Source organism: Panthera tigris, chromosome F3 (genome assembly GCF_018350195.1).
Source record: "Panthera tigris isolate Pti1 chromosome F3, P.tigris_Pti1_mat1.1, whole genome shotgun sequence".
NCBI classification, from domain to species: domain Eukaryota; kingdom Metazoa; phylum Chordata; class Mammalia; order Carnivora; family Felidae; genus Panthera; species Panthera tigris.
The window spans coordinates 36,986,944-36,999,570 of record NC_056678.1 but is presented as its reverse complement, the minus strand read 5'-3'; the positions used below and the strand labels follow the sequence as shown (position 1 = coordinate 36,999,570).

The following is a 12,627-nucleotide window of genomic DNA, read 5'->3' as shown; positions in this document are numbered from 1 at the left end:
TTGCAGACTGGACGCTGTTACAGTCCTCCGGGTGCCAGAATACAGCTCATAAAACACAATTTCACACAAAAATGAAGCCAATCAAGTGAACTAAGCTGGAGACCTCCCCCCCCCCCCACTTTGGCAGCCCTACTGGACAGCAGGGCTGCTATTTACTGTAAGTAATGTAATTAGCCCCTTTGGATGGAAATCAATGAGCTTTTCAAACCCACGTGCACAAATGAAGGGCCCCAAGGAGGGGCTGGGACCAGCAACCCTTTCAGAGACAGCAGGTCCTCTCACAAAGGGGCAGATTGCCTTCCCACAAGTCAACAGCTAAATGGACTCAGACCCCAAGGAGGAGGAGGAGAAGAAGAAAGAGGAGGGGTTTCTGAGAAGAAAGTTGGTTAGTTAACCCAAGGAAGCTCCAAGGAAAAAGTAAATTTGGGACCTCAATCCAGGGACTGACTTTGTCTAGTTTCTGGATTAAACTGCCGCTCTCCCCCCCCCCCATCACCACCTACCAAATGGGGGTGTTTGGAATTTGGCTTGGCTGTTATTCGATTTTGGTCCGGGTCAGCAAAAACGAAGAACCCAAGAATACCACCCTATTCTTGCAAGAGATGAAACTTTAGAGACTCTTTGAAGGGAAAGTTTAACCAACAACTGCAAGAAAAAGCCAGAGTTCGGTGAAGTCTCCAAGGAAGCCAATCACAGAAATGATGTAAACCATCCACACATCCATCCACCCATCCATTCATTCTTCTTTTCCACAAGTATTTGTTAATCATCTATCAGGTACTGGCAGGGCAGACTCCCTTCTACAATAGTCTTTGGGGCTGGATCCCAGCTATGCCTGCTTTTTCTTATAAACTCAGGTTATAAGTTCCTACACCCGGTGGGAGTTGCTACTTCCCATAAAGAAGCCAACTGCCAGGAGTCTTCCTTCGCAGCCAATGTAGGAAGTTTTTAGAAAGCTAGGGGTGGGGCAGGGGGTGCTGCTGGAGTTTGGGAGGTCCTTTTTAATCCTGCAGAAATTACTCCCCATCCACCCAGCTCTGCCTCCTCTCACATTTCCTTGAAGAAGAAGCCCACGGTGGGGGGGGAGGGGGGAGGAAATGCTCCAAGAACTGGGTGTATCCTTTTTGTCTTGGAGCCCTTGAAAGATACCTAAGAGGGCCCCCCTTACTACCCCTTATTCACAAAGGACAGCAAGCACTTTAAGGAGAGCATCTTTGTAGCTCAGACTTCTTTCACCTATGGTGAGGAGGGACTGGAGCCAGTCGTCCCTCAGAATAGCCCAAGAGTGCTCTATAAAAGTCGGAGTGTTCCCTGGTTCATTTCCTGGGGCTCCGCCTATCTAAATGGGACAGGTGCAGTGGGCTCCCCCCACCTGGGGCCCATAATAGGATGTCAACTCTCCTCTCTGAACTCAAAGCTGTATTTGGAGCAGTGGGGCAGAACCCTGGCCAGGTGCAGCCTTCCTCACAATTGGGCACACGCAGTTCACTCTTTTCAGTGCTCCAGGATCCATCCATCTGGCTACTGTTGCAGCTTTCAGAAGAGCGGGCGTTTGGTCTCTAGCAGGGCAGAGGAGTAGGGACGAAGGGTTCAGGGTCCTGGAATCTCCACGAAAGTGGCAACTTTGTCCCAGACACCTGCCTAGAAAAACTCCTCAGAGAGCAAGAGACAGGAAATAAAGGGAATGCATTGCTCTGCCCTGGGAGCAACCAGAGAGAGAAAACCCCAGCAGACCCATCTCTTGATAAGATAGGCAACTCAAGTTCTCTTTATATCTGAATCTTGGAGGCCAAGATCCTGTGCCCCGGGTTTGCCCTTAAAAAGGCAGAGGTCACCTTTCCTCCTGACCCAGTTGAACTGTTTGAAGAGCCCCCTTGGTCTGAAAGGTGCAGCTCTGGAAGCAGTGTCTGGCTTTTGGCACTGTTGAGAGCGTCCCAGGGCCCGGGGAAATCAACGTCATCTGGGGTTAGGCACCGCTCACTCAGTGCTGTCACCCTGGCTGCGCTGGGCGGAGGGTCAGCGGATGTCCTCGAGCCACCGGGCCTTTTCTAGTCGGTGCGCATAGGGAATCTCTACGTTCAAACAGGTCCAGACGGGCGCTGCAGCACGGGAGCATCTCTGACTCAGCCCTGCTAGGAGGGCCTCCCTCCAGACAGATGGGAGTGGGCTGAGCGGAGCTGGGCCGGGGGGAGTCCTCCTGCGCCGAGGGGAGACCCAGGGCCGCGCCCCAGCTACGCGCCATTAGAGCCCCACAGCCCTGCCCCTCTGCGCTCTCTGAACCACGCACCTCGTCGGCACCCTCAAAGCCACCTGCCCATCGTTCGCTCAGTTCAAATCTCCTTCCTCCGTGGCCCCTGGCTTCTTTTCCGGGGGGGGGGGGTGGACGGATGCCACGTCCGAAATCTGAAGCCCTTTTACCTGACATTTGCCGCGCCGCTGGCCCTCAGCCGCCCGAGGAATAAAGGAAGATGTCCCGCACCACGGCCTCTGAGGTCGCGCGCCGGAACCGGTGCGCGGGTTTGCATTGAACAAAAAATGTCCGGGAAGCCAGTTTCCAGTTAAGCTTTACACAGGTGAGCAGCGGTGTCAGCCCTGACCCCCCATCCTTTCCGGTGGGGAGACGCCCCCAGCAGCATCGGGGAGGGTCGAGGGCGCATCCCTCTCGCCGCCACGGATAACTCGCGGCTCAGCACCACCGTGACCTCCACGTCCCCCTCTCCATCCTCAAAAAAGTCAAAGACATTCAAAAAAAAAAAAAAAAAGGCAAAAGGAGGGAAACGCAGCTTTCAGGAATCTTGGCAGGAGACTGAACGAGACTACGTTTTAGAGTCTTCTAAACGTGGTTTAATTTCTAACACACACACACACACACACACACACACACACACCTCTTTCTTACACCCAGTGAAGGCGCTCACACGCGTGTGCGCGCACACAACACACACACTCACCGATGTGCACAGCAGCCCAAGAGAAAGGGCAGAGGACACGAGAAGGAAACTGGTGTATAACTCACCTGCCTCTAGAGTGGTGCCGTTCAGCATTCTTAGAGCCAAAGGAGTTGATCACGCTGTAATGGTGGCTGCATTGGCAGAGAAAAGCCGCGCGTCAGCCGGGCGGTGCGGCCCGGGGCCCTGGGCGCAGTCTACCACCCCGCTGGGATGGTGCGTGGGAACCGCTCCTCCCGCCGCGACCTCGGGCGTCGGGCGGCTACGAGTGAAGCCCGGCCTGCCTCCGCTAGTGCTCGGGACGCTCCTGGGGCGCCCTGCCGTCCGGGCGCACACCCAGGCCGGAGAACTGCTCCTGGGAGACAACCCCCGTGGGGATCTTACCTTGAGGTCCAGACGTTTCCCCCCAAGAACCTGATCCTCGGCGAGGGAGGGCGGTAGGCTGCGGCCAGAGGTGCGGGCTGGTCCCCAGGTCTTGGCAGAGGGTTCCTCTGCTAATCCAAATAAATAACCCGTTGGGTGGAAATCAAGCTCGCTCGCGCTCTCTGTCTGTCTGTCTCTCTCGGAATTGACCCGAATCCCTCACCTCTGACCCGCAGCTCCTTCCACCTGTCTTTTATTTTCAGTTTATGCTTCCAAATCGGGAGGAGGAGGAAGGGGTGGGCAGAGGGCAAAGACGCGGGCTGGTGCGCGGAGACGCGCTCTGAGGCTGCGTTCAGCCCTTCCAGCCTCTCAATAATCAGGGGAGGTGTTAATGGAGGACTCGGCTGTAACTGAGCCTCATAAAGCCCAGAGCATCTTGAGGCTTGGGCGCAGCGGGGGTGCTGGGGTCCCGCGGCGCGCCCTGGGCTCCCGGCCCCCCAGCAGGCCTTTGCCTTCCTGGAGCTCGTACCTAAAAGATGCTGCCGCCAGCTGGTGCCTGCATAGACCGTGAATGGGCGGTAGCTCCTGCGGGAAGCCGGGCTAAGCCATTGATTGCTCCCCCGCCGCATCCCCGCCTTCCCCTCCCGGTCCTTCTTCACTCTCGGCGCTCCCGGGCTGGGCGCCGGGGACCCAGCACTTTGAGGTGCACTCGGCGCACCACAGCGGCATTCCCAGTCGGGTCAGCGCGGGGGCTGGAGGTGTCTCTCCCACCGGCCCCGGCTAGGAGGTGCGGATGGCGATTAACCGGGAGAAAACCGACTCAAACCTTGGGGGATGAGCATTCTCGGGGTCACAGACAGACTCCCAGACCCGGGACGGGGCGGGGGCCAGGTTACCTGGTGTCAGGTTCCCGAGGGGGCTGCGTCGCCCCAGCGGCCCCGGGCGCAGTCGGGCCTCGGGGAAGCAGAGCGAGAACCGGGAAGCCGGGCCTCTGGCCAATTATTTACTCACTCCCCCACCCAGTGCGCTCCTCGCAGTCGGCGACGGGGGGGCGGGGGGCTGCTGGGAGGCTCCTGCGCGGGTGCGGGAAGGGCGTGCGAGCAGCGAGATTGGCGGCTCGGGGCTGCGGGGTCCGGGAGCCTGAGCGGCCCTCCCTCCCCCGCCCCTCCCCGCGGTGCCACCGGCGCGGATCCTGCGCGGTGCGTGGGCTGAGGGCGCCGAGGGCCGGGGCGCCCGCGCTCGCATCAGCCGCCTGAGAAACTAGTGTGGGATGGGGGCGCCTGAGGCTGTGCGGGGCGGGAGGGGGGGGCCACCTCTTCACCAGACCCGCAAGCTCCGCCACACGGCTTAGGGGTGGTAAGGGATCCAGCCGGAGGCACGAATCCAAGCCCGCTGGCTTTCCCTTTCCGTCCCAAATCCCGGAATGTGGCGCAGAGCACCCAGGACAGAGACCCTGGTTCCACTCAAACACTTGGCTTCGGGGGCCAGTCCCACCGGCGACTAGTTCCACTACTTTACCTTTAAGTTCCCCTCGCCCGCGACGTTTCCCTTCCCATCTTGGTCCCCTTGGCGCTCTCTCTCTCTCTCTCTCTCTCTCTCTCTCTCTCTCTCTCTCTCTCTCTCTCTCTCTCTCTCTGTCTCCTCCAGACCCCCACCCCCACCCCCCGCCTTATTTCGGTCCGTTTTCTCAGCCAGGGAGGAGACGAGCCTCTCAAGTTTAGCTTCTATGCTCCCGGCGAGGCCAGCGAATGGATGGATGGTTGGCGATACCGACCAGAAACGCTTAGGTGCTTTCATTCATTCCTGTTCAAAGCAGAGGGTTTTTATCCTCTTTGGGGTCACGAACCGTTTTAGATATTTGGGGGGGGGGGAAGCATTCACTCTACACACACACACACACACACACACACACACACACACACACACACATCACTAGGTGCGCGCTCACTGAAGCGCACACCGGAGCTCACGCTTTGGTACAAATTTTGAGTGGCAAGATGTGGGTCATCATGAATCTCCCAATCCCTCGAGAGCCCATGTTTCCCAGGTTTACACTGTTTTACACCTTTAGTCTCAAAAAAGGGGGGTCGTGTGTCTGGAGATTTTGCGACATGAACCCAATCTTGAAACCGTTTGTAGGGAGGAGGGTCAGTTCAGCGCTGGGGCGCCCACACACAGCAGGGCCCCCGGGGTAGGCTGGGCGTCCAGGAACGACTTAACCCCTAAGTAGAGACAGCTGAGGGCTGCTCTCCAACCTTTTCTCAAACCAAGTTCTCCACAAAGGTGTGCAAGAGGGTGTTGACAATCCCCTCCCCACTACACGCACGCGCACACACACTTAAACATCTCACTTTTTTTTTTTTTTTTTTTTTTTGAGGGCAGAGGAGAGTTTTGGCACCCGGAAGTACCTTTTAATTGTTGCAGGGTAGTGAAAAATAGCACCGACTTTTAAATCTTCCCCCACAGAGCAGACGTCCAGAAACTCAAGCCTTTGGTGGAAGATACAGAGGATGAAATGGCAGGTGTTGGTATGGAGTGGAGAGGGAGGTTCCTTCTGGGCTGGCCACAGACTGTGAGGTCTCTAAGTGCTCAGAGGAAGGCAGCACACTAAATGCCATTCGCCTGGTAGTAAGCCGGCTTCCCTAGCTTTGTCTGGAGATTAATTTAAACCCGGCTGCTTTCTGGCAGTGGAAAAGCACATGCAGGAACAGACTTTGCAAATGCCTTGGATAAAGGGCATTGCGGTGGAACAAAGATCGGCCCAGGGCCCAGCAGCATCTATCTCCCCTTCTGGTGGACCCTTCTTTTCCAAACACACCAGGTGTGGGAACCCCAAGTTTCATTTGAAAAAAAAGGGGGGGCATTCTCTTCCTTGCCCTGCAAAATCAAATGGGCTAGCCAGACTTCTGAAGAGAGCGAAGTATGCATTGCAATTCACCTGCAGTGAAAACTACCAGGACAGGGCCCTAGAGAAAGGAGGTCCCCCTGCTTCAGGGAATTTATGCCCATCCTCCACCAAGGTAAACCCCACAAGAAGATTCCCCAGTTCCCCGGGTTCCAGCGGGTCTTTCTATGTTGGAAACAATCTAGAAATTAATTCCCCTTGACTTATGGTGACTTATGATAGGAGTCTCCAGAAACCATGAAAGTGGAGCAGTGCCAGGGTTGACTTAAACTGGGAAGTTTCTATTTCTCGGCATCCACATGTGTTTGTATACACACACCCAATAAGAAACCTGAATTTTTACTTTACAATGTGTGAATACAATATAGCTTGGAGCTCTTGCAGTGAGGCCCATTTATGTGGCCATATTGTGTTTAATGTGGGAGCAGCGCCCGCCGCCACCCCTGACGTGTGGTTCACAAGCATCTCCTCAGAACCACAGCGGAGAACTTCAGACCTTGGCTACCCGGCCCCAGATGCTGGAGAGAGTAAGAGCGCCCCCCACCCCCCAACGGCTACTCCTTCCTGGTTGCCCACAAGCTTGAAGTTCTGCCAGAAAGAGTCCCCCATGACAATCATCCCTGAGGGACATCGGAGTCCTTTTTCTTGGGCCAGTTTCCTACGGTAGGAAGAACACGGGGAGGAGGAAAGAGCTGCCTCTAGGAAGGAGACATCCCATAAGTTATTTCCGTCTGTCAAGGGGCTTTCTCAAAACACTGCCTTACACGGTGCTTTTCAAAATGAACTTCTTTTCCTCTTTCTCTTGTTTCTTCAGAAAGATGACCTTTTCAGGCTCCATTTCTTTCTCTTCTCCCTCTGGGGACTGCTGAAGAAAGCACCATCCAGCTCCCACCCAGAAGGTGGACTTGGTAATCTTCAAATCTAGTGGAAAACATTGAGCTATCCGGTTGCTTCTTGACCTGAGAATAGAAAGGAAATTGGCTCCCAGGAGTCCATAAACCTGTCCGGAAAGCCTGACTGCCTCCACAATCGTAATGCTTACCTCCTTCTCCTATTCCCCTCCTCAAAATGATTTCTATAGAGAGGACAACACCAGGCCACAGAGACTGACTTTTTACATCCCAAGAGGCTGCCAACACCTCACAAGGCCCACGGGCAGGGTTACTTAGGGCACCACAGTGGGGGCAATAGCAAAACTGGGGCACTAAAATGCCAACGTTTTGGGAAAACAGCTTAATATTTGACGTAAAAATAACAGCATAAATCACAATCAAGGGGGGAAACCAGAACTTTACTGGGCTTCCTTTTCACTTATTTTACAGTTTGGAATGTCTTTTACTTTGACTCGAAGATGTGAGAAGGCACCAGAATCTCTTGGTTGCTCCAGATCTCTAAAACTCGTATTCAGGCCATAGGCAGAGCCTAAGAAAGACCCCTGAGATGCCCGAGAGCCTTTTGGATTCTGTTGGGAGAAGAGGCTGAGGGCCAGCTCTGGGCAGAACCAGTCTTCCAATGCACAGCAGCCTCATTTTACTGAACAGCTTCCACTGGCAAGGAAAAGGCTTTCTGGGACCATTGTCCTCAGAGGGAAGCAGGGAAGAGAGTGTAGAAACAATAGTTCCTGCAAGCTCCTAACCCAGGTTGGGTCCTGATACCCCAAGCTGTCACTGCAGTGAATGGAATGGGCATAGAGCTAATACAATGTCCTAAGACAGATTTGCCTGGGAAGTGCCATGAGACATGGAGGAGGGAACTGTGGGGGGAGAGAAGAAAGAATGGTCTAATCAGAGGCATCTTAAGCAGCCCTGACCCTCAAGTCAGAATGATTTAGAGTTTTTATTGAGAGAACAGATGGAAGATGAGAGCATTTCCTGATGCAGAATGGCACTTCTTGGGCACTCATATGCTGCACAATATAGCATTATATCAATCTTCTTATAGCTCGAGATATAAATAAAATGAAGACGGTATTCAAACCCTTCTATTTGCCAGCAACCTCCCTTGGGTTGCTAACACTGAGGAGAAAACAGTAGGAGAACGGAGGCTATAAGAAAAATCGAGAGCTACTAAGGTGACCCGATTGCTACTATTTATTTAATGGAACAGTCATTATTTTCTTTCTTCAACATATGTGTCTGATAATGAAGCAAAAAGAAAGGAAAATAACTATCAATGTGCCACTTCAGAAACACACAAACATTTGCTAGCTTTTTCATTTTATTGATGTTCTTTTAATATATGTATTTATGATTAAACTAGTGCTCAAAGACTAACAGCACAGATAGCAATTCCGGATTAGAGTTTTTTTTTGTTTTTTTTTTTTCTAAATACAGGCTCAATAAGATGGAGAACAGAGAAGAAATTGTTGTCAAACATAAAAATATGAATTGAATTTCTTCCTTTTCGATGGATCCTTAACATTGACTTGACCATATGGACACTGCAGAAGAAATAAAACAAACTATTAATGAATTATTTAACAAGCTTCTTGAAAAAGTGTAACACTTCTAATAGTGAAAAAAAAGAGGCTGCTAATAATGTTATATAGATCATTTGATCTATTGGGTCCTGCCGACTAAGAGGAGAATAATGGCAACCTCTGGCAAATGGTCCTAATTAGGGTCCAAGAATCACTTCCTAAAGGCATCCTTCCAACTTTAAGAATTTTACTGTCAAAAACTCACTCTTAGAAAATTCTCAGGTCCTCAATTTATGCAAGGCTCTTATGCATTTGATTAGAAACAGCTAATGGCACAGGTAGAAACACACATAAATGGGAAGACTTAATTTTTCATTACTGGCTATAGTTAATACATGCATTTAATGTTTATTCCTTCATTGTAAAGTTGGTCAGTTAAAGGAAATAATACCTCCTTACCCCAAAACATACAGTCAAAATGGTCTGTAAATAGAGGTTGTTACCTGTTTATAATCTTAATGCTATAACAATTTACCTTACTAATGTGCTTTTTAAAATTTTTAAAAAATATTTCTTTGAAAGAGAGAGAGAGAGACAGAGACAGAGAGAGTGACAGTGGGGGAGGAGGCAGAGAGAAAGGGAGACAGAATCCGAAGCAGACTCCAGGCTCTGAGCTGTCAGCACAGTGCCCCAAGCGGGGCTCGAACTCACAAACTGTGAGATCATGGGCTCGAACTCACAAACTGTGAGATCATGACCTGAGCAGAAGTTGGACGCTTAACTGACTGAGCCACCCAGGTGCCCCAATTACTAATATGCTTTTTAAAAGTTATGGTGACACACACAATCCCATTTATTTTTTTGCTCAACATAAGGAAGGATTAGTTAGTTCACCTTAATCAGTGAGCACAGAGATATATTCACTGAAATATACGTCTTAGGAGATACACAACACTAAGTTTGGGAGAGCTATCTTCATGGTTATGAAAATAGAGTAGAAAACAGCCACAGAAAGAATGGGAGAGGGAGAGAAGGAAATGAAGAAGAATAAAAGAAAGAAAGGGAAGGAGGGAAGGAAGAAAGGAAACCACCCTCATTGAAAGGAAACCCACTTCACAATGCTGATCAGATTTCTATTTATTCAGCTAATAATGAAGACAAAAATGTTGTCTGGGATCTAGTTTGTAATATTCTGGATTTCTTTTCCTGCCCTCCTTGCCCTTGCCTAGTGAATATGACTTATTTGAAACCTCATGAAAAGTTTCCTTGTAATAACGAACTCCCATGAATCTCAAATCACAGCATCTCAAGGAACTGATGCTCACAATGAAAAGTTACAAAATTCCATTAACTTTAAAGGTCCTATGTCGGTCCTAAGGATTTCCTTGTCCTTGGCTAAAGCTGCCTGTGAAAAGTGCCCTCCAGGTCTATTAGGCTTTTTTCACTTGACTTGTTTTTCAAATACTAGGTATTTACGAAGTTACAGAAGCACCGAAAACCTGCTGGTGTAATGCGAGAATTTGCTACTCACGTGTCTGCAGGCAGACCCGCAGCATTTGCCTCTCTGCAAGTGGGCAAGCCGTGTAAGCACCAGATAGCCAGTGGCTGGATCCGTGTAGTTTAGCTGGCCAGCCTGAAGAATAATGCAATGAAACAATTCATTAATCTCAATATTCACCATATCTCCTCACCATAATTTCTACTCATAAAATACTGCAAGATTTTCTTTAAACAATATTAAACTTCTTCCCAGCAATTCTGGTGGCACTTGCAATTAAAGACTGAATGCATTCCAACATTACATACAATCCAACTTTATGTGACATAAGGAGAAAATATACAGTTTGAGAAAAATGAGAAGTTGATGGAAAAACAAGAACTCCTCTATACCCAATGACTATGTAGCCACTGCTCAGGTATTTTTCATTCAGTTTCTAGGTAACAAGTTTAATAACAGGTGATTTAGATGACTTTAAGAGCTTAAGAGGCTGAAAATGAACTTTCACTCAGAAGTTGCAGTTACAATTTTAGTACTTAAAATATGTGGATAATGATTTAAACTTACAGAAGAGGTGCTAATCAAAACCAACAGTCCTTACAGAAAAGCATTACCTTGCTATTATTGGACACTTTTCTTTACCTTCATGATGTGTTACTCCATTGCACATTTTATACTATTTTCTGTTTTTGGAGTGTTGTTAGTTCTGTTTTTAAGTGAAAAAGGTATTGTTTTAACATATTAACACGCACTGCTTTCACAAGGTTGATCAAAAGCAACTTTTACTACACCACTTCAGACGTCAAGGAAGCATACTCTACTGACATTTGAACTCAGTTTTTAAAAAGTGTCCCAAGTACATGATATGAAGGCAAAGGACATAATGTGGCCTATCCTGTGAATTTGGGCCATGGAGATGATATTATTTATCCTTGAGATTTTGTAGAGGAACCTTCTCTTGGGCTGTTTATAATAACCCATTTAACCACAAAGTAACACTGCATCATTCATGTATAGAACCTTTTCATTAAACTATGTATGACACCTGAATGTCTTCTAACATACTTTTGTATGTGCCACAAGTTACTTCTTCTGAGTGTCTTCCTTAATGACTAGTTAATCTGGCTGAGAATTTAACCAACTGTGCTTCAAAGACAAGGCATAGAGCAAGAAGACTTAGGGTTCAAGTCTAAGTCTACTCTAAGGCATTCCAGCAAAGCCAGACCAGGACCAAAGAAACCAGCAAGCAAGTCTCAAGGCCAGTCTACAGGGCCTCTCAGATCTCTTGGGACCACAGAGGCAGATTACACGAAACCAGGAGCAGTAAACTACTTTAGAACGATCAATTGTCAAGACCTCACTTCTTTATGAAACCTGGGTTTGAAGACTTGGAAGAAAAGCCAAAAAACACCAGGAACTCTGTCAGCAGCCTTCTTTCCACTTCTCATAGTTTCTGGGAGTCTTCTGAGGGCAATCACCTAGCAACCCAGAAGCCTACCAGATTGCTCCTGCATTTGCGCCCACTCTCCTGATTTCCCTATTGACTGAGGAACTGTGAGCTTATCGGCTGCCCCCACAAACGTGATCTGTCCTCAGTAGATAAGCCTCAGGTAATGGTGGCAACAAGGATATGACAAGAATGCTGACAGTTTACAAGATGTTCCGTGATACAGATCAGCACAGGGAGAAAGAGACCCATCCGCCTTGAGGTGTGGGAAAAGGACCATGGTGGGGGGGGGGGTAGGGCTCTGATTTGTTGAAAAAGAAAAACAAACCTGTTATTGTATTTACTTCTGGTCTCCTTGACATTCATTTCACTTGTGCTCCTGACACTGATGAAACAAATGTGGATTTCCTAATTTTTCCTTTCCCAGGCTGACTGAACCTGTCTTTACATGCCACTGCTGTTTGCTCTAAAAAAGATGAAACTTTTGCTTATATTTACCATATTTATATGGTGATGTATGGCAACAAATTACATATGTTATTTTCAATACAGTATAAACAAGAACACTCAAAAGCTGTCTGTCATTTCCTGATGAATCTTTATGCAGAAGTTTCAACACCTGAATGAGCCAAACAGTGGATTCCCAGGGCCTACTGTCAGCGGGGGGAGAAAAGTCAATTTTAGAAAATCTCCAAGGTTTTCTTCTCTACTTCTTTGGTACAAGCAACACCAGATATTAAGGACTGGTCACACACAGTGTGTGTGACCTACTTAATAGGTTACTTTTACATCGCGTTTGTATCTTCATGATAGAGTGCACGTGCTCTCTGAAGATAATAAAAACATAAATATGTTCCCTTTACACTTATGTGGTCTGAGGTGTTAGATACCGTGGGCGGAAATGGTAAATTGTGATATTGGTACTAATAAGGGATTGTCAAATCCCCAAGCAGAGAAAAACATAGCTCAAGATTGCCTAGGAAGAATGTAAACGCCTGATTATAGTTTCTCTTACAATTGTGCTGTTAGGGTGCAGAGAAAAGACGA

At 48.9% G+C, this 12,627-nt stretch overlaps 1 protein-coding gene across 3 annotated transcripts in view; it reads right to left on the bottom strand.

Annotated features, from left to right (window-relative positions):
• Positions 1 to 8,297: 8,297 nt before the first annotated feature.
• The window catches only part of CF3H1orf53 (chromosome F3 C1orf53 homolog), a 107,284-nt gene continuing 102,954 nt past the window's right edge, over positions 8,298 to 12,627 (bottom strand). For all 3 annotated transcript variants that reach the window (XM_042976472.1, XM_042976473.1, XM_042976474.1), the window contains 2 exons: positions 10,167 to 10,268; positions 8,298 to 8,656 (listed from right to left, as the gene is read on the bottom strand). In XM_042976472.1, the coding sequence (XP_042832406.1) occupies positions 8,585 to 8,656; positions 10,167 to 10,268 (174 nt within the window). In that variant the 3' untranslated portion in view covers positions 8,298 to 8,584. The remainder of the gene's footprint in view (positions 8,657 to 10,166; positions 10,269 to 12,627) is intronic.